The sequence below is a fragment of the Eptatretus burgeri genome, chromosome 8 (genome assembly GCF_056783735.1).
Source record: "Eptatretus burgeri isolate ZD-2024b chromosome 8, Ebu_testis_v1, whole genome shotgun sequence".
Taxonomy (NCBI): domain Eukaryota; kingdom Metazoa; phylum Chordata; class Myxini; order Myxiniformes; family Myxinidae; genus Eptatretus; species Eptatretus burgeri.
In genome coordinates, this window is record NC_140968.1 from 26,477,762 (window position 1) to 26,496,192 (window position 18,431).

Sequence of the window (18,431 nt, forward strand, 5' to 3'; positions counted from 1 at the left end):
GAGTCTATCGGGTCGACAGGGTCTTAGGCATCTCCAGGTTCTAAAGGGTCTTAGGAATCTTAAAAGGCCTAAAAGATGTAAATTTCGAATGGCATCTAAAGGGTCTAAAATATCTAAATAGTCTTAAAGGGTCTTCAAAGGTCTAAAGGGTCTCACCAGTCTAAAGGTACGTTCCAATCGTACGTAATTAATAGACATAAAGTCACGTGGGTTTAAGAGACGTCTTTAAGACAAAGATGAAATATAGGAGCCAGGACTCTTCGCGAAGGACACCGTGGCCGGGATCTTTAACTTCCACCAACGAATCCCGGCTGATAGGACAGCCGTTTAACGTCCATCTGGCGGACGGCACACACACACACACACACACACACACACACACACACACACACACACACACACACACACACACACACACACACACACACACACACACACACACACACACACACACACACATCGATGAATCATCCTGCCTGTGAAACACCAGGATGGTAGTTTATAGTTGGGTCGGGATTCGAACCCAGGAGAGACAGCTTGGAAGCAAGACGGATGGATAGGCTACCCTCGCACCTTTTGGAGCTGTCAATGTATTACGTACGCAAATACCGAAGAATTTGGATCACCAACCCGGAACCGCCCATCCGTCGAAACCCCTTCCTCCACCCCGTAAAAAAAAACCTCGTGTCGTACGTAATATATAGACGTCCTGTTTACCAAATTCTTTCGAGACACGAAATATATAAATAATAATATTAGCTAAGAGATTATAAATGTGTCATTTACCTATCGGACTAATCTCGGGGACGGCCATTTTCACACACAAAAAAAAAAACAATACAAGTGGATTAAATGTAATAATATATTACACAGGCTTGAAAACTCCGCCCTCTTCGTTTAAATCTGGACAACCAATCACGTTGGAAGAATTCGGAACCCTCCAACGGATGCCTTTCGTTTTCAGCCAATCAGCGCATTGAACACGGCGTCTGGTGGTTTAAACCAATGAAAGGCGCGAATACTGTTGGTTTGAGTTTTTAAAAAAAAAGAGTGTGTCAGTTTGGGTGAGTCGCATGTTCCGTGTCCGAGGACGTATTTTATCAGTTGTGTGTTCGTTGTTTTTCCTCCTTCAGGTTCTGCACTTTAATTTGTGTTTATAAAGCTTTACCTTGTTGTACTTTTATAATCAGGTAAGTGATTCTACCGGGTTAACGGGGTTTTTTTTTTTAATAATGGCGACATCCTGCACCTCCTCCACCTCCTCCCCCTTTCATTCTCTGTGAACTTGGTTTTTCCATTGCGAACGTTAATTGTGCGAACTTCAAGAAATTAGTCTGGTATGAGATGAGATGAAACGATAACTAATGCAAACACCCGTTTAAGAGGGTCCATCGCACCCACCCACCCGTTTAAGAGGGTCCATCGCACCCACCCACCCGTTTAAGAGGGTCCATCGCACCCACCCACCCGTTTAAGAGGGTCCATCGCACCCACCCACCCGTTTAAGAGGGTCCATCGCACCCACCCACCCGTTTAAGAGGGTCCATCGCACCCACCCACCCGTTTAAGAGGGTCCATCGCACCCACCCACCCGTTTAAGAGGGTCCATCACACCCACCCACCCATTTAAGAGGGTCCATCGCACCCACCCACCCGTTTAAGAGGGTCCTTCACACCCACCCACCCGTTTAAGAGGGTCCATCGCACCCACCCACCCGTTTAAGAGGGTCCATCGCACCCACCCACCCGTTTAAGAGGGTCCATCGCACCCACCCACCCGTTTAAGAGGGTCCATCACACCCACCCACCCGTTTAAGAGGGTCCATCACACCCACCCACCCGTTTAAGAGGGTCCATCACACCCACCCACCCGTTTAAGAGGGTCCATCACACCCACCCACCCGTTTAAGAGGGTCCATCGCACCCACCCACCCGTTTAAGAGGGTCCATCACACCCACCCACCCGTTTAAGAGGGTCCATCGCACCCACCCACCCGTTTAAGAGGGTCCATCGCACCCACCCACCCGTTTAAGAGGGTCCATCGCACCCACCCACCCGTTTAAGAGGGTCCATCGCACCCACCCACCCGTTTAAGAGGGTCCATCACACCCACCCACCCGTTTAAGAGGGTCCATCACACCCACCCACCCGTTTAAGAGGGTCCATCGCACCCACACATTTAAGAGGGTCCATCACACCCACCCACCCGTTTAAGAGGGTCCATCGCACCCACACATTTAAGAGGGTCCATCGCACGCATTCACCCATCCGTTTTGAGAGGGTCCATCGCACGTGTTTATTTAAAGGGGGGGGTACATAGCTAAAATGATATGCTATTCCCAGTGGATATGTGTGATCACATTCCTTTTCTCCTGCTTTGACAGCAGGACCAGAACATTGTCACATCGAGATGAGCAAGAAAGAGAACGTGGCGCCATTTCCTGGTCCTGTAAGTGCAAATAGCCCTTTCACTTTGGCCTTGCTTATCCATCAACCCTTCAACATCCACCTTGTAGTTTGTATCTAATGATGGCGTATCAAGAATGCCCGTGACGTATCCCTGAACACCGTGATCGTCTTATTGTGAAGGGAAAATCGTGAACCATTCAGTCCAATCGGACGAGAAGGCAATACAAACCAAACTCTAGAACATTTTGTTGTGGGCTGATCATTATCAACAGTTGTGGTGTTAAAAGCATGATGGCAAGCTTGGCCTTTGCTCCCAGTGGGTGGGAGAATATTGTTGGAGAGAAAAGGACGACAGCAGACGTGTGCTGAAATGGACAGATTAGAAAAAGAGGTGAAACGAGTGTGATGTATGACACGAGATTTGGAGTGGGGTGGTTCGGGTTGGTTGGTGGGTGGGGTGCGTTATCGGTGAAGATCATGAATCCTTTTCATTAACCTTTACGATCAATGACACTCGTTTCTGTAAAATGCAAACCGAAGGCTTCTCATAATATCAGTGTGTACATTGACATGTTCCACACAGGGCACCGCAAACAATATGCAGAAGGTTGTGTGCGGGACGCGGGTAATTTTGCCACAACAACTTTGTCATGTGAAAATGGCAGGGGAAGGAAACGTGGTTGTCCAACCGCGAGCTCCCACCACTGTACCACCAGGTTGTTGTGAGTAGTTCATGGTTTTAGTATTAATTATTATTATTATTATTATTATTATTATTATTATTATCCTCCGCCATCGAAGATGGACGGAGGTTACTGTTTTCACCCCTGTCTGTTTGTTCGTTTGTGAACAGTATTACGGAAAAACTCTTGGACGGATTTCGACGAAACTTGGTGGGGGGATTAGGTATAGTCCAAGGAACATGCCATTAGATTTTGGACTTGGTCCAAAAAAAACCAACAAAATTTTGCAACTTTTTTTCAAAAAAATTGATTTTATTTGAAAAAAATTTGATATATATTTTTTTTTTTTTGCATTTCTACCTGTTTTAAGTGATTTCCAACCCCCCCCCCAAAAAAAAATTGTAGAGAAAAAAAAAACCCCAGAAATTCTGCAACATTTTTTTCAAAAATTTTTTTTTTTTTTTTTGGCATTTCTACATGCGCGTCGATCTAGTTTAGTTTATTCAATCGTGGTTCAGTAGAGTCTGATCCGTTTTGACCTACAATGAATAGGATATAAGTTCACTCAAGTGACCCAGCAGTATTGGTAGGGTTGGGCACACATCGACTTTTTCTCTGTTGTCCCGTTGAAAGGAGTGTTTTTTATGGCCGTTTTTCACGCTGATCACGAATCCGTTGAAATTTTCGACATAGCATGATGTCTTAGGTTGGTAAAATGCAAAAATTCAAAATGGCCACCAAATTTACCCACTTTTCAGGTAAAATTTGATAATTATGGCTTACTCGGGCATGTAATATTATTACTAGGGCATGTCATAAACTTTTGACCTCAGGATGATGTCTTAGTAAGACATCATCCTAGGTCAAAAATTTCAACTGATTCGTGATCAGCGTGAAATTTGGCCATAAAAAAAACACTCCTTTTAACGGGACAACAGAGAAAAAGTCGATGTGTGCCCAACCCTAATATTACATGCCCTAGTAAGCCATAATTATCAAATTTTACCTGAAAAGTGGGTAAATTTGGTGGCCATTTTGAATTTTTGCATTTTACCAACCTAAGACATCATGCTATGTCAAAAATTTCAGCGGATTCGTGATCAGCGTGAAATTTGGCCATAAAAAAAACACTCCTTTCAAAAGGAAGTATGGTTGTATGCCCAACCCTAGTATTGGCGGCGGAGGTTTTGCACTCTACCGAGTGTTCCCCCTCTAGTTATTATCTGTTTTCAAGCAAATATGCATGAGGGTAGTTCAAGGTTGTCTTGGACTTATTATTGTAGAATGTGTAACATTTAACAGTTTGATTGTTGAAATAAGTTTGTTCAGTGGCGTTGTCTGCTGTGAGCAAAGGAAGAGACATCAATGCAAGTGAAAGAATTCTGGGTAAAAGCAAGATGGTGACCAACATAGTCACGTGTGTTGTTGATGAAAGGTGAATCTTTAACTTCCTTGTGAAGGGACGCATCAAAGCACGTGTAATTCACGTGAAACGGATCGCACAATTCTGTGCTGCACTTGTTTCACGTAGTTGTTCGATTGATGCAACGAGTTGAACAATGACCTTGACTTGGTGAGAGATCTTGAGCGTTCTCACGTGTGCCCAACTGCGAATGGCAACGTGTTGAACGGATAATTTTGGAGAATTGCCGACGTTCATTTTTTTTTTTTTTCTTTCTTTGTTCAATAACGTCTGTCTCTCTATTTCTATCTCGATCTCTATCTCTGTCATCCCTCATATCGGCAAGCAGCAGCCTCTTCACTCTCTGCAGATCTGGATAAAATCACAAGCTCGTCCAACACTTGGACCATATCTTTCAATCCTGACAAATCTCAAACTCTCACTATTTCCTACTTTCTCAACAATCTCCCCATCCACTTTTTCAATCCTCTTGAAGAAGTTCTTTCATTCAATCTTTTGGGCCTCACTATCTGCCGTGTTCTTTCCTGGGAAAGTCACATTTCCAAGCTGGCCTCCAAAGCTCGTTGCCGATTGGGCATCCTCCATCATGCAACGTCCTTCCTTGGCATACCTGAGCTCCTGACCGCAAACAAAGCTTTTATCCATAGCCTGATGGAATACTGCTCTCCACTCTGGGCTGGTGCTCCCACCTCTCACCGAGCTCAGCTTCATGCTGTGGAAAACCAAGGCTTTTAGGATGATTGGTATCTCCCACGATGAGGCTGTGTTTGTGTCTCACTCTCACCGCAGGCAGGTCGGCAGTCTTTCTGTCTTCTACCGTCTCTTCTCCGGTCTCGCCACCCCCTTGCTCTGTCTTTGATCTCCCCCCCCCCCCCCATATTTCTGTAAGGGTGATCAAGGTTCGCCAGCAAGTTTACAAAACGTATTCCTGGTTTTAAGTTTACAAACGATGGCTGCATACGTGTCTTCAAGGTTGCATGGAGGTGCTGCCCCTTGTGTTGAATGAGTGTGTCGTGTATCGGCAGAGTTCCATGAGAATTGGGTTGTTTAAATTGCTTCACTGTCATTGTCGATTCGTCCATGAATCAGTAAGTCCAAATCAACCTTGAATTACCTTTTCTTACCTTGGTTACAACCAATTTATGTATATATATATGTGTATATATATATATATATATATATATATATATATATATATATATATATATATATATATATATATATATATATATATATATATATATGGAAAAATAATTTTTGGAACCGTCTGATAAAGAAATGAGGAAATGCTGTAACTTCACCTTTTGGATTGTGTCAAAATGCGATGTGAGATTTTGTTGAATCTGTTGACTTTTTAAACTACTGGTTCGTATGGGAATGAGGATGCACAGAGATGCTTGGACCAGTTAAGGGTAGATGTCAATCTGAAACTGTGAATTTATCAATTGGTGAACTGCCTTGACCACTCACTCCCTTTGTGGTTGAGACATCTGGGTAAAGAATATTCACCTGAACGGCTGGGGAAGGCTGCGGACTCTTGCCTATCCTCTCGGGGAGTACAATGACACCCTGATTTGTGCGAACGATCGGTTCCTGAGTTTCACGATCGGTTCCTGAGTTTCACGCGATAGCAATTTTGTGCAATACAGGGCTCGTGTGCAATACAAGCTTTGTTTTAAATGAGGATATGTGGACTGGATGTGCTATCTCCGGGGTAGACGCGCTATCTCCGGCAACACAAGAATGTTTATATGAAAAAAATATATATATATATATTAACTAATAACCTGATATTAATGAACACTCTTGAATGAATAAATATTAGTAATTGTTCATAAATAATATAAATTTTGTACATTTACCAATGAGGTGTCTTGGAGCTGGCGTTTCGCCCACTGCCTTCGCTCTGTCGATGCGAAGGTACACGAGAGGATGCTTCAACTTCAGGTCTTGTGTCGCATCGCTACCAAAGAGGAGCGTCAGGCGCGCTCGCAGCTTCTCCCAGTTCGATGAAGAGACTACGGCGCGGGTTTATTAGAATTGTGGAGGGAGGGATTATAAGGATGAGGAAGCAGGACATTGTTTAGAGTTGGGGTCCATGAGACTGTAAGGGACATTGTTTAGGGTGAGGGTCCATGAGACGAAGGGACAATGATTTCTTAAGGGTTTTAAAGTGTCAGAAATGTATGTTTTATTGATTCCGTGCTTTGTAACCTTTTTTTTTATTTTTTATTTTATTTTTTACATCATCCATACGAGTTAAGACGAGTGCCTTTTAGGCGCATTTGCACAATATTCGAAACTCGTAAGTTAAACGAATTTACGGTACATTGATTTTCAAATTGAAACGCAACTCTAAATTTCATCTCGCATTGTTTTTCAGCTAATCAAGCCTCTTCGAGCACTACTTCTGCCACAACTACAAGGCGAGTGGATGTCAAGTCGGAGATGTAGTTGAAAAAAATGTTGTGTTGTTTTTTTTTTTCGTGGTGATCAGCATGTCTGTGATTGCCATAATATCATTGCCTGGGCAAGGTCTGTGCTGCCGAAGCAGTTCTGGAGTGGTTCATCATTGCCTTCCTCGGAGTCAAACCAGGAATTATTGGTGTGTGTGTGTGTGTGTGTGTGTGTGTGTGTGTGTGTGTGTGTGTGTGTGTGTGTGTGTGTGTGTGTGTGTGTGTGTGTGTGTGTGTGTGTGTGTGTGTGTGTGTCGCACATGGTGGGGTGAAGCAATTGGTTCACTTTGTCTGTGCAAAATGTTACGACCATTCAAATTTGCCACGTGCCCTGATGCGCGGCATAACAGCGAGATTCAGACAAAATGGCGGTGGCGAGCGATCCAACCATCGAGTTAATTTTGTTCAAATGCATCTTTTTTTTTCTCAAAGATCGTTTCAAAGTTGGTGGTTTCTCCAAAAAGAGTCGACAGAAGGTTCAGCTCTGGACTGTTCTGTTTGACCCGTCAGCTTCATATGGTTACCATCGCACCTGTTATTCACAGTTCACGAACAAAACTAATCGACATCTTGCTCAAAAAAAAAAAATGCAAGACCCTTCCCCATGTCCTTTTCCTCAAGACTGTGTAGGGTGACGTGTTCTGTGAACTCTCAAGTTTGTTCATGGTGCCGAATTTAGCTCATTTACTCTTTATGAAGGACACCGTGGGGTTCTTAACGTGTACAGACCAATGCCGACAGACGAGACGACCAGTTTAACATCCGTCTGAGGGATGGCACACACATTTATGCCGAGCATTGCACATCAAACACTAGGTAGTAGTTTATAACCGGGTCAGGATTCCAACCCAGGCTGGACATATCGGAGGGGAGAATGATTGGTAAGCGGCATGTAGAATGTATAATAGTGTGAATTTTCTTTACATTTGTTTCTCCAATCAAAGCTTAGTTGTTTTTTAATGATTTAATTGTGTGTATTGACAAAGGGAAGCATTTGGACTCGATATAATAAGTAGGCTCCGTCGGTAATGATTCTCCCCACCCCCCGTAGATATACCGGTGGGCTCATACGACATATCGGAATAAAAAATATTTAAGCAGGTTACAAAAATACGAAATGGTCCAATGGTACGTCATGTACACATTAATGCATAGTAATATTTCAAAGTATTCCCACACGGGGCTCCCCCTCCCCCCATGATGAAAACGGTTATTTTACTTCCAACTTCAACTTGTATTAAAAATTCTTTTGTTTAAAAGCGAGATCAGTATTGGTAATTGGCCGGGATCGCGATCGCGGATCACCGTGTCTGTTATCAGCACAGGCCGGTATGACTATTGCGGTTCGCCGTGTCGGTAATTGGCACAGGATTTCGAAAGCACACCCGATTCATTCAACATAACCGATTGGCAATGACTTTAAAAACAGCCACGAGGGCAAAAATTTCAAAAAGAAAAAACGCGATTGCTCGTACGGAGCTCGGCGACTGAGGGTTAAAAGTTAAAACCCACTGAACCTACTTCCTGGTACGTCTTGATGTCGTCCTTTCCACTGTTCCAGGTGTAGCCGAGTGCATCGTAGCTTTTTAAAATATGTACGCCATTTAAAGTTTGCAAATCGCCTTTCCTTGATTTGTTGGTGATTTACTGATTTCCCCCCACCCCCCTCTCGGTATACCAGTACATCGATATATGAATTATTGCCTTTGCACAAGAGTTTTATTTTGTTTCCCGGTTCAAGGGTCCATGCTCTAACAACATGGGAGAGGGTGTTTCATTTTGAGTTAAATTTTACAATTATTCCCTCAAGGAAACGCTGGTCCTTGGATTGCTTTGATATCGGACGACCTCTGGGCAAAGGCAAGTTTGGCAATGTGTACCTGGCGCGAGAGAAGCAAACTCATTTCATCGTCGCTCTCAAGGTGCTCTTCAAATCACAGTTGGAGAAGGCCTGTGTGGAGCACCAGTTGCGTCGTGAAATTGAAATCCAGTCCCATCTCAGGTAACCGTTGACACGTTCACTTTTTCATGATGTTGAAACGATTGTGCAAGGTGTTGGTGGCAAGCTGTGCTGGACTTGAGGAAGAAAAAAAATAAATAAATAAAGGTACAAACTGAGATTTACATCTGAATTATTTGGTATTTTGAGAATGAACACTCACGACCCCATGGGAGTTTGATCAAATTTTAATGCCTCCGCCGACGAAGTCGCGGGAGGCCTTGTTTTTGGGTTGTCTGTCCGTGCTAATTTTCTCTTTCTCTGCAACACCAATGTTTTTTTTTTTATGATGGTTATCTAACAGCTCTGTGAACAAGGGGATTTGTTTTCAGTATTTGCATCCTTTTCCACCCTCAACAACCCTTCCCCCTCTGGCAGGAGTCAGCTGGTTAAATCGCTTACATTATTTGCCTTGCATAAGTGAAGATTGCAGGTTTCCCCATTCTCACAAGGGGTGGGGTGGAGATTGACCCAGCTGTTTAATTCTGTAATGATCATACATCCAGTGGCCTGCAAAAGTATTCACCCCCAACCAATAATGTCATATTTAGATGAATTTCAAATTATGTAGAAACTCTTTTCTCTAAATGAATTTTTTTTTTAATTTGTAACTGAAGAGTTCAAACTAAACACGGTTATACTTGAGGGAGGTTACATGTCAGGAATACCGGCAAAAAACGTGTACAAATCAGAATTCACTCGTTGTGGAAGTATTCGGCCCCTGAGGTCAGTACTTGGTGGAGCATCTTTTGCAGCAATGACTGCTATGAGTGTTTTTTGGGCAGATCTCTACCAGCTTTGCACAGTGAGATGGTGAAATCTTTGTCCATTCTTCATCTAACAATTGCTCTAGTTCTGCCAAGTTTGATGGGGATCATCGATGGACTGAAATCTTCAAGTCTCACCATAAATGTTCAGTTGGGTTCAGGTCATGACTTTGACTGGGCCACTCAAGAACATTTTATATTCTTCTTATTCAGCCACTCCAGTGTGGCTTTTGCTTTGTGCTTCAGATCATTGTCCTGCTGAAATGTGAATCTCCTACCCAGTTTCAGATTCATGGCTGACTCGAGCAGGTTTTCATCAAGGATTCCCCTTGTTGCGGTTTTGTAAAACCGGCACTCCGAGGAAATGGCACACAACGTATAGCAATCCTAAGACGGTTATTAGGGCTTCAAGCAAGTGCTGAAGCCCTATTGAATTCGTTCGTATTATTATTATTATTATTATTATTATTATTATTATAACGGGTTTTATGTTCTACTGACCGATTTTGTGGCGGATCTGGAGGGAAAACTGTCGGATGAAATTCAACGAAACTTAACAGGATTATTACTCACCACCTGAAGTTTATACTATGAAACATTTGATGACGTAGGTCACGTGGTATGGCGGCCATATTTGATTTTATCCAAAACCTAAAAACATCTTCTTCTCCAGAAGGGATAATCAGACAGACTCAATCTTTTGCACACCTTTGCTAAGTTCGATGCTAATGTGAATTTGTTAATTTGGTCGAAATCGTTACATAATTAATATGATTTAAAATGATTCCTATTCGCCTCATTAAATATGCAAAATATGCAAATGAGAGTTGAAAAAATTTAATGACAGATTTCGATAGTACATAAACAGGGGACTCCCAATATAGTTATACTATGTCTGTATTTGACCCCAGTGAGCCCCCAGCGCCCCCCAAAGTTGAAAATGACCCATTTTTGAAATGTCATAAAATGAAAACAACGCTTAGAGTAAATTCAATGAAACTTATCCATTTAATTAATCTCCACCTGAAGTTTATACTTTAAAAATTTTGATGACGTAGGTCACGTGGTATGGCGGCCATATTGGATTTTCTCCAAAACCTAAAAACATCTTCTCCAGGAGGGATAATCTGACAGCCTCAATCTTTTGCACACATTTGCTAAGTTCGATGTTAATGTGAATTTGTTAATTTCGTCGAAATCGTTGCATAATTAATATGATTTTAAATGATGCCGATTCGCCTCATTAAATATGAAAAATATGCAAATGAGAGTTGAAAAAATTTAATGACAGATTTAGATAGTACATGAAGAGGGGACTCCCAATGTATTTATACGATGTCTGTATTTGACCCCAGTGAGCCCCCAGCGCCCCCCAAAGTTGAAAATGACCCATTTTTTTAATGTCATAAAATGAAAACAAAGCTTGGATGAAATTCAATGAAACTTATCAATTTAATTACTCTCCACCTGAAGTTTATACTTTAAAAATTTTGATGACGTAGGTCACGTGGTCTGGCGGCCATATTGGATTTTATCCAAAACCTAAAAACATCTTCTTCTCCAGAAGGGATAATCTGACAGCCTCAATCTTTTGCACACATTTGCTAAGTTCGATGGTAATGTGAATTTGTTAATTTCGTCGAAATCGTTACATAATTAATATGATTTAAAATGATGCCGATTCGCCTCATTAAATATGCAAAATATGCAAATGAGAGTTAAAAAAATTTAATGACAAATTTAGATAGCACATAAACAGGGGACTCCCAATATATTTATACTATGTCTGTATTTGACCCCAGTGAGCCCCCAGAGCCCCCCAAAGTTGAAAATGACCAATTTTTGAAATGTCATAAAATGAAAAACAACGCTTGGATGAAATTCAATGAAACTTATACATTGAATAACTCTCCACCTGAAGTTTATATTTTGAAAATTTTGATGACGTAGGTCACGTGGTCTGGCGGCCATATTGGATTTTCTCCAAAACCTAAAAACATCTTCTTCTCCAGAAGGGGTAATACGACAGCCTCAAACTTTTGCACACATTTGCAAGGTTCCATTGGAATGTTAAGTTGTTAATTTCGTCAAAATCGTTGCATAATTTATATGATTAAAATGATGCCGATTCGCCTCATTAAATATGCCAAATATGCAAATGAGAGTTGAAAAAATTTAATGACAGATTCTGATAGGCCTTGAAGAGGGGACTCCAAATATATTTACGCTATGTCTGTATTTTACCCCAGTGAGGCCCCAGAGCCCCCCAAAGTTGAAAATCACCCATTTTTGACATGTCGTAAAATGAAAACCAAAGAAGATAGACAAAAAGTGACCACAAATTCTGGAAGATATTTTAACGTTCTACAAGTTCGCCATTTACATTAATATGCAAATGTGGAGTTATTGGACTTTTTTGAGGACTTGAAAATTTGTCCAGCCTCGATTTGTCCAACGTGAAGTTTCTTTCTCTATCATGTATTGCTATGGGCTTTTCAATCCTTCATCGATATAACTTGAGGGACCCCGTAGCTGGGCCACATTGCAGACTTGAACTAACTTTCTAACTCGGAAAACCCATATCATGTGACAGGGTGATGGTGTTGAAATTTGTTAAAATGGAGGCACGCCTTGAAGCCCGGGATTACTGGTTTACCAGTTTTAATTTCATTAGTATTTGTTTAGTTATTCCTTTCCGTATGTCTAGTGGGTCAATGGCAAAGATGCATTGCGTAGAGCTTTGAGTTAGGTCGTCAATACTCTATTCTTTCTTTCATTTCATCCCTTTACTTTACCTCTTACACAAACCACGTAAGCAAGCACGCAGAAAAGTATCGATGCCAAGAATGTGAGGAAGCACAGCGAGGTTCATTTGCATACGCGCGCCATTTTCCGTTTAAACTGCGTACCAAAATCAAGCTGCAGCCTCACCCCAGACCCGCATTATGCTCACCACAGCATTACAACGCTCATCATAACCACTCCACTCGTCTTCTAAAAATCCCGACAATCACCTATGTCCATTTCTTCACCACAAACGCAACAACTACGATCATCTCCTCCAACCTCTCCACCGCAATGCCGCATCCACAACCACCTCTCCCAATCTCTTCACCACAAACTCCACAATGCTTCTCACCTTTCTATAGCCGCCGCAATTGCCATCAACCCCTTGCATGCTCACCACAGTCTCGGAGGATACCGAAGGAACGAGGATAATGAGAATCGGGGTGTTTCGGCGTGTAATTCTAAGCGCAAGCGTGTGCTGGGGTTCATTCAAAGACGTGTGGATAGCTCGGGCTTCCCAAATACCCACGCTTAAGGGAGTCCAGTGCACATTCGGAGCTGGAGGGCGCTTTTGAAAACTCTCGCCCCATGTTGATCACGGAGCTCCGATGCATGGCGCAGCATGGGAGTGAATGGAGCCATTTTCGATTCCGAAGCCTGGCTGGGTGTGGCTACGGCACAGGACGACTGCTGTGCGTCAACAGAGGAGCTCGGAAACACCTACAGCATCATTTCATCCCATTCTTGGCTCCTCCCCTCGCTCAGGGCCCATAAAAGAAGCAATTCGCCTCAAAATCTGTCTTCTAATCTCTTCCTTCATCCTGGCTCCATGAGGCGATCACTCAAGAACTCTCCAGCGCCCGAGCGACATCTTGCCACAAGTCAGCGTGACCGATAGGAGAGGGCGGAGCAGTCAGGCGAGGAGATAGGGGTGGAGCAAGCAATTGCCAGAATAGGCTGGGACTACCCCCGGGTCATCAACCCTCAGTTTTTGGCTGCATCCAGCAGCCAATATTCACATTTATGGACCCTCACACAACTCTGTTAAAGTCTTTCTCTCCCATCTGTCTCATCCACTGTCGATGCACAAGAGCAATCGGCGATGGCAATCCCCGAACAACCGTTCTTTTCAGTGACCTGACTCACACCTCTCACACCTTCCTCTTGCATCATACCACACGAAACGCTGCACTACATTCGCAAACCTCACTTCCACACCATAGACACCTTCAGTTTTCCTGCTTTCTCCCCCTTCCTTAGTGATTGGGTTGTGACAGTCTGCCAACTATGCTCGGTACCATGAGGTCGCCACTCCTCGTGTGTGTGTGTGTGTGTGTGTGTGTGTGTGTGTGTGTGTGTGTGTGTGTGTGTGTGTGTGTGTGTGTGTGTGTGTGTGTGTGTGTGTGTGTGTGTGTGTGTGTGTGTGTGTGTGTGTGTGTGCGTGCGTGCGTGCGTGCGTGCGTGCGTGCGTGCGTGCGTGCGTGCGTGCGTGCGTGCGTGCGTGCGCGTATATGTGTGTGTGAGATGGCGTCTGTCACGTGTTGTGCAAGTTAAGACTGTATGAGTTTATTGGGGTAAATCTGCACTGTCTTCTTTTGTGACTATTGCATTTATTTTGCCATACCCACAAATTCCTTGCTTTCCCCTGCTGTACATTTGTGAATAAATCCCATACTGTGCCACATAACTTTCCTCTCTTTGTTAAAATATATCTGCCTCGTTCTAAATGTCCCCAGCTCGTTTTTGTCTTTTCCTCCATTGGTCCAGCATGGTCCATACCTGAGTATAGTCGGGAAGTTGTACCCCCAAAATCTGCTTATTAGCTGGTGCGTACTTGGCAGCTCTGCTCGGCTGCACCTGATACAGTAAGTAACACAAGTACGCATCGAGGGCGTGATTCCCCGATAAGGTGGCCACATGTTCCCAGTTAAATGGTAGTCAGACAGAGGGCACTGGGTCACATGGTCAAATTAGTCTCGGTTGATTAGCGACCCACCACAACACAAACTTATTCGTGTGTGACGGCCTGTGAGTCCGGGGAGAAACCAGGGATATCTCCTCCCTCACAGTACCCCCATGACCCCTAGGCCACAACACCCTGTACTTTGCACAGTCCATTGTCCCTTCTATCCTGATAAGCTTGCCAGTCCCTGCTGATAAAAAGCGGTTGCATAACATGATTCTGCCACCACCAGACTTGACAGTAGGGATGGTGTTACTTGGGTGATGTGGAGTGTTTGGTGCAAGCCTAACACTCCACGACATATCACTGAATTTAGACCAAAAAGTTCAATAGTATCATGAAACTAGAACTGCCACTTTATAACTGCTAGCAGTAATGATTGGGTACCAAGATGTTCCACTTTGATGCAACCCACTTTGATGGAACACCTGACCCATTATGTCCTCTGTATTCAATTTAATTCAGAATGGGATAAAATAAATAAATAAATGGAAGACCAAATAAAATAGGTCCTGCATTGTAGTCATCAAAAGCAACCTGAACAAGCAAAAAGCAAAGATGAAGTCATCAGGAGGAACCTGAAATAGGACTCAGGTGTTCAACTGTTACTCCACTCCTCTACCCTCAAACCCATCTCAGTGCAGCCAAGTGAGCCTTATTAAAAAATAAATAATTTAAGAATTCAGATTCAAAAAATTAAATAATTCTGGCTGCCAGACCATGCATCCAATCAGGTTGAAATTTGAAACATACATTCCCCATCACTACTAGATCATACTGTTGAAGTTTCACACCAATTTGATGCAGCGGTTCAACAGAATTAAACAAAAAAACACAAAAACTCCTTAAATCCAATGTGGCTGCCAAACCATGCGATATATTTTGGCATCGCTGGGGAACTTTTTGTTCCTCATGGATAGGTGGTCATACCTGTAAAGTTTCACACATATCTTCAGCTCCTTCTGAGATTTTTGAAGTTTTTTATTTTATTTTTTAAATGGCTGCCAAACCAGGTGACTGATGTCATCATTTTTTATCCCCCGCCGCATGGCGGAAGGGGAATATTGTTGTCACCCGGGTCGTCCGTCTGTCCGTCCGTCCGGGCGTCAACATTTATAGCTGTGAGTGCGATAACTCATAAACTGTTCGCCATATCGATTTGAAATTTGAGTCACACATGTACCACATGAAAAGGAAGAACCCTGTTGATTTTGGGCGTGGCCGGATCCAAGATGGCCGACTGGGGCGGCCATCTTGAAAAAAAGAACTCTCCTCCAAAGTCAGTTGCCGACTGGGAATCCTCCGTCGTGCAAAGTCCTTCCTCTGCCCTCCTGAGCTCCTGACCACTTACAAAGCTTTTGCCCGTAGCCTGATGGAGTACTGCTCTCCCCTCTGGGCTGGTGCTCCTGCCTCCCACCTTTCTCGGCTTCACGCTGTAGAAACCAGGGCATTTCGGATCACCGCAGGTTGGTCGGTGGTCTTTCTGTCTTCTACCGTCTCCTCTCCAGCCTTGCCCCCCCCCCTCCCGCTCTCTCTGCGATTTGTCCCCACCACATTTCCTCAGGGCGCTCAAGGTCGGCCAACAACCCCCTTCTGGTAAAACTACTAAAATCACGAATCACTGCTCACCTTCACTTTCATTCCTCTGTTTTTCCCATCTTTGGTATAAACTCCTTCACTCCATTCTTTCCCATTCTTCCCTCCAGGCTTTCAAAACAGCTCTTCACCACCACCTCTTATCATCCCCCATCCAAATCCTCGATATTTTCTACCCCCGATAATCCACCCAAGCCCACTTCCTTCAAATTCCCTGCTTTCCTTCCTGAAAGTCCCTGTAATGTCCATCTTCTATTCCACATGTTCCCCATCCCATCCCTCTCCCTTCCACAGATCTCCTAATGTGTTTGTTCCCCACTGTTTTGTCCTTCCCACTCCCGCCCCTCTTGTCTCATGCCCCATTGATGTGCGTTGTGTGTTAGCTCTCACACGAGCCTCGACAAGGTATACAAAAAAAAAAACGTTTTTTGTAATAAATGGAAAACCGCTTATCTGATTTCAATTATTTTTGGTTACTACGTTCCTCACCCCTGGGGAACTTTTTTGAGATGATGACCAAATGGTGTCTTGTTTCCAATTCACCTCCCTCATTATCTGGAATATGTATGACCTTTTTCATTCAATGGTGGGGGATTCCCCATCTCTGATGGTATATTTTTTTTTCTTTTCTATTGACCGATTTATCTCGAGATAACTCGATTTTTTTCATATTGATTGGATGTGGCATTCTATGTATGCAATTATGATGTCATTAAAAAAAAATCACATTCCCAATGGGACAGGTGCCAAGTTCCAATCTATGGTGAAATTTTTTTTTCATCCGACAAGCAGCTGCAGAGAAAAGGGAATAACAAAATGCAGAAACTTATGTTCTTTCTCCCTCTATCGAGTGCAGCCTGTGGCTGCTGGTTGCATCATTGGTTGCGACGCGGCTATGCCGCTGATGCAGTGTCCCCCTTACCAGTACACTGGTGCTCATTTTGCCAACCTCGGAAGGATGACAGGCTGAGTCAACCTCCTGGTGTATTTTAATTCAGCGGCCAACGGGGCTTGAACTCAGGACCCGAGGATCCCAAGCCGCCACCCAAACCACTAAGCCAACACCAGGCTGTATGTTCTGCAGTATGTGCGCTACAGATTTCTTAACCCTGCTTTTCGCTTCATGAGCGTGGGCTAATAACCTCAGGTGCCTTCAAAATGTGAAAACTCTGTCGCGGGGTGTATATTTTACAGGCCACTGTCCAAACATACATAATTGCCTGATATGTATTTTCGTGGATATGAGAAATAAGTCTTCAGCTCTTCCTTGAGTGTTGTTCTCTGAAAAAGAAACAAAATAGATTTGCATTGTACCTGCAGTTTATTTATTATCTGATCCTCAGGCACCCCAACATCCTGCGGCTATACGGCTATTTTCACGATGAGAAACGAGTGTACCTTATACTGGAGTATGCGGCCAAAGGGGAACTTTACAAGGAGCTGAAAGTGCATGGCTTTTTCAATGACACTCGCACAGCAACGGTATACCACCCACTGTCTTGTGGTTGGGATTGTGTTCTGTATTTGGAAAAATGCTAGTTTCCATGACAATAATGTTGATTACACTTCTGATTTACATCTATGAGGGAGTAAATTGATAAAATGGAGAAAAGATGATGATAGGAATGGGATAGTCAAAGGAAATAAATTGTTCATTATTGGAGGTGGTGTGGATTGGGTGTGGTGCTTGGGGCTGCCCATGCTGAGCCTGGCTGATTGTATCACATGCCACGGTGAATAACCATTGTGGGATTATATTGATTCGACAAAAGACTGTGAATCGTCTTTAACCTCCACCATCCTTATCTGCCTCTTCTCAGTACATAGCAGAGATGGCTAATGCCCTCATGTACTGCCATTCCAAGAAGGTGATTCACCGTGATATAAAGCCAGAAAACCTGCTGCTCGGTCTCCAGGGGGAGTTGAAGATGGCAGATTTTGGATGGTCTGTGCATGCACCTTCTTCAAAGTAAGTTCTTAAGTTTTTTTTTTTTTATAAAAAAATCCCCTTTTGATTGTATTATTGCCGGTAATGAAAAATGGCAGATATATGTATGTATATGTGTATATATATATATATATATATATATATATATATATGTATATATGTATATCTTTTTTGAGCACTTTTCATAACTGGATGCTATTCATAGAATACTTACCCTGCACAGTCTTGAGAAGGTGCAAATCAACTCTTCTGTTTTATTTTAATTTTATTTTCTTTGATCCAATATGGTGCCAAACCAGTGACTGATGTCACTTTTATCAAACTATGTTTCCCATGGGTAGTTGATCAATTACTTAAGTTTTTCATTGATCGGTTCACGGTTTCAAGAGCTGCAGAGAT

At 43.1% G+C, this 18,431-nt stretch overlaps 2 protein-coding genes across 9 annotated transcripts in view; one reads left to right on the forward strand and one right to left on the reverse strand.

The window, feature by feature from the left end:
- Positions 1-626, reverse strand: part of GAN (gigaxonin) — a 113,130-nt gene extending 112,504 nt beyond the window's left edge. Inside the window, exon 1 of the mRNA XM_085891255.1 lies at positions 602-626. The gene's annotated coding sequence lies outside the window, so the exon portion shown is untranslated. The remainder of the gene's footprint in view (positions 1-601) is intronic.
- Positions 627-989: 363 nt separating this feature from the next.
- Positions 990-18,431, forward strand: part of LOC147021374 (aurora kinase C-like) — a 47,221-nt gene continuing 29,779 nt past the window's right edge. The window contains exons 1-7 of one of the 8 annotated variants that reach the window (XM_085891265.1): positions 990-1,064; positions 2,389-2,450; positions 2,994-3,126; positions 6,900-6,942; positions 8,783-8,974; positions 17,428-17,566; positions 17,905-18,053. In XM_085891265.1, the coding sequence (XP_085747391.1) occupies positions 2,412-2,450; positions 2,994-3,126; positions 6,900-6,942; positions 8,783-8,974; positions 17,428-17,566; positions 17,905-18,053 (695 nt within the window). In that variant the 5' untranslated portion in view covers positions 990-1,064; positions 2,389-2,411. Of the gene's footprint in view, positions 1,191-2,385; positions 2,451-2,993; positions 3,133-6,899; positions 6,943-8,782; positions 8,975-17,427; positions 17,567-17,904; positions 18,054-18,431 lie in introns of all 8 variants that reach the window. The other 7 variants (XM_085891261.1, XM_085891260.1, XM_085891264.1 and 4 more) reach the window with 7 other exon arrangements.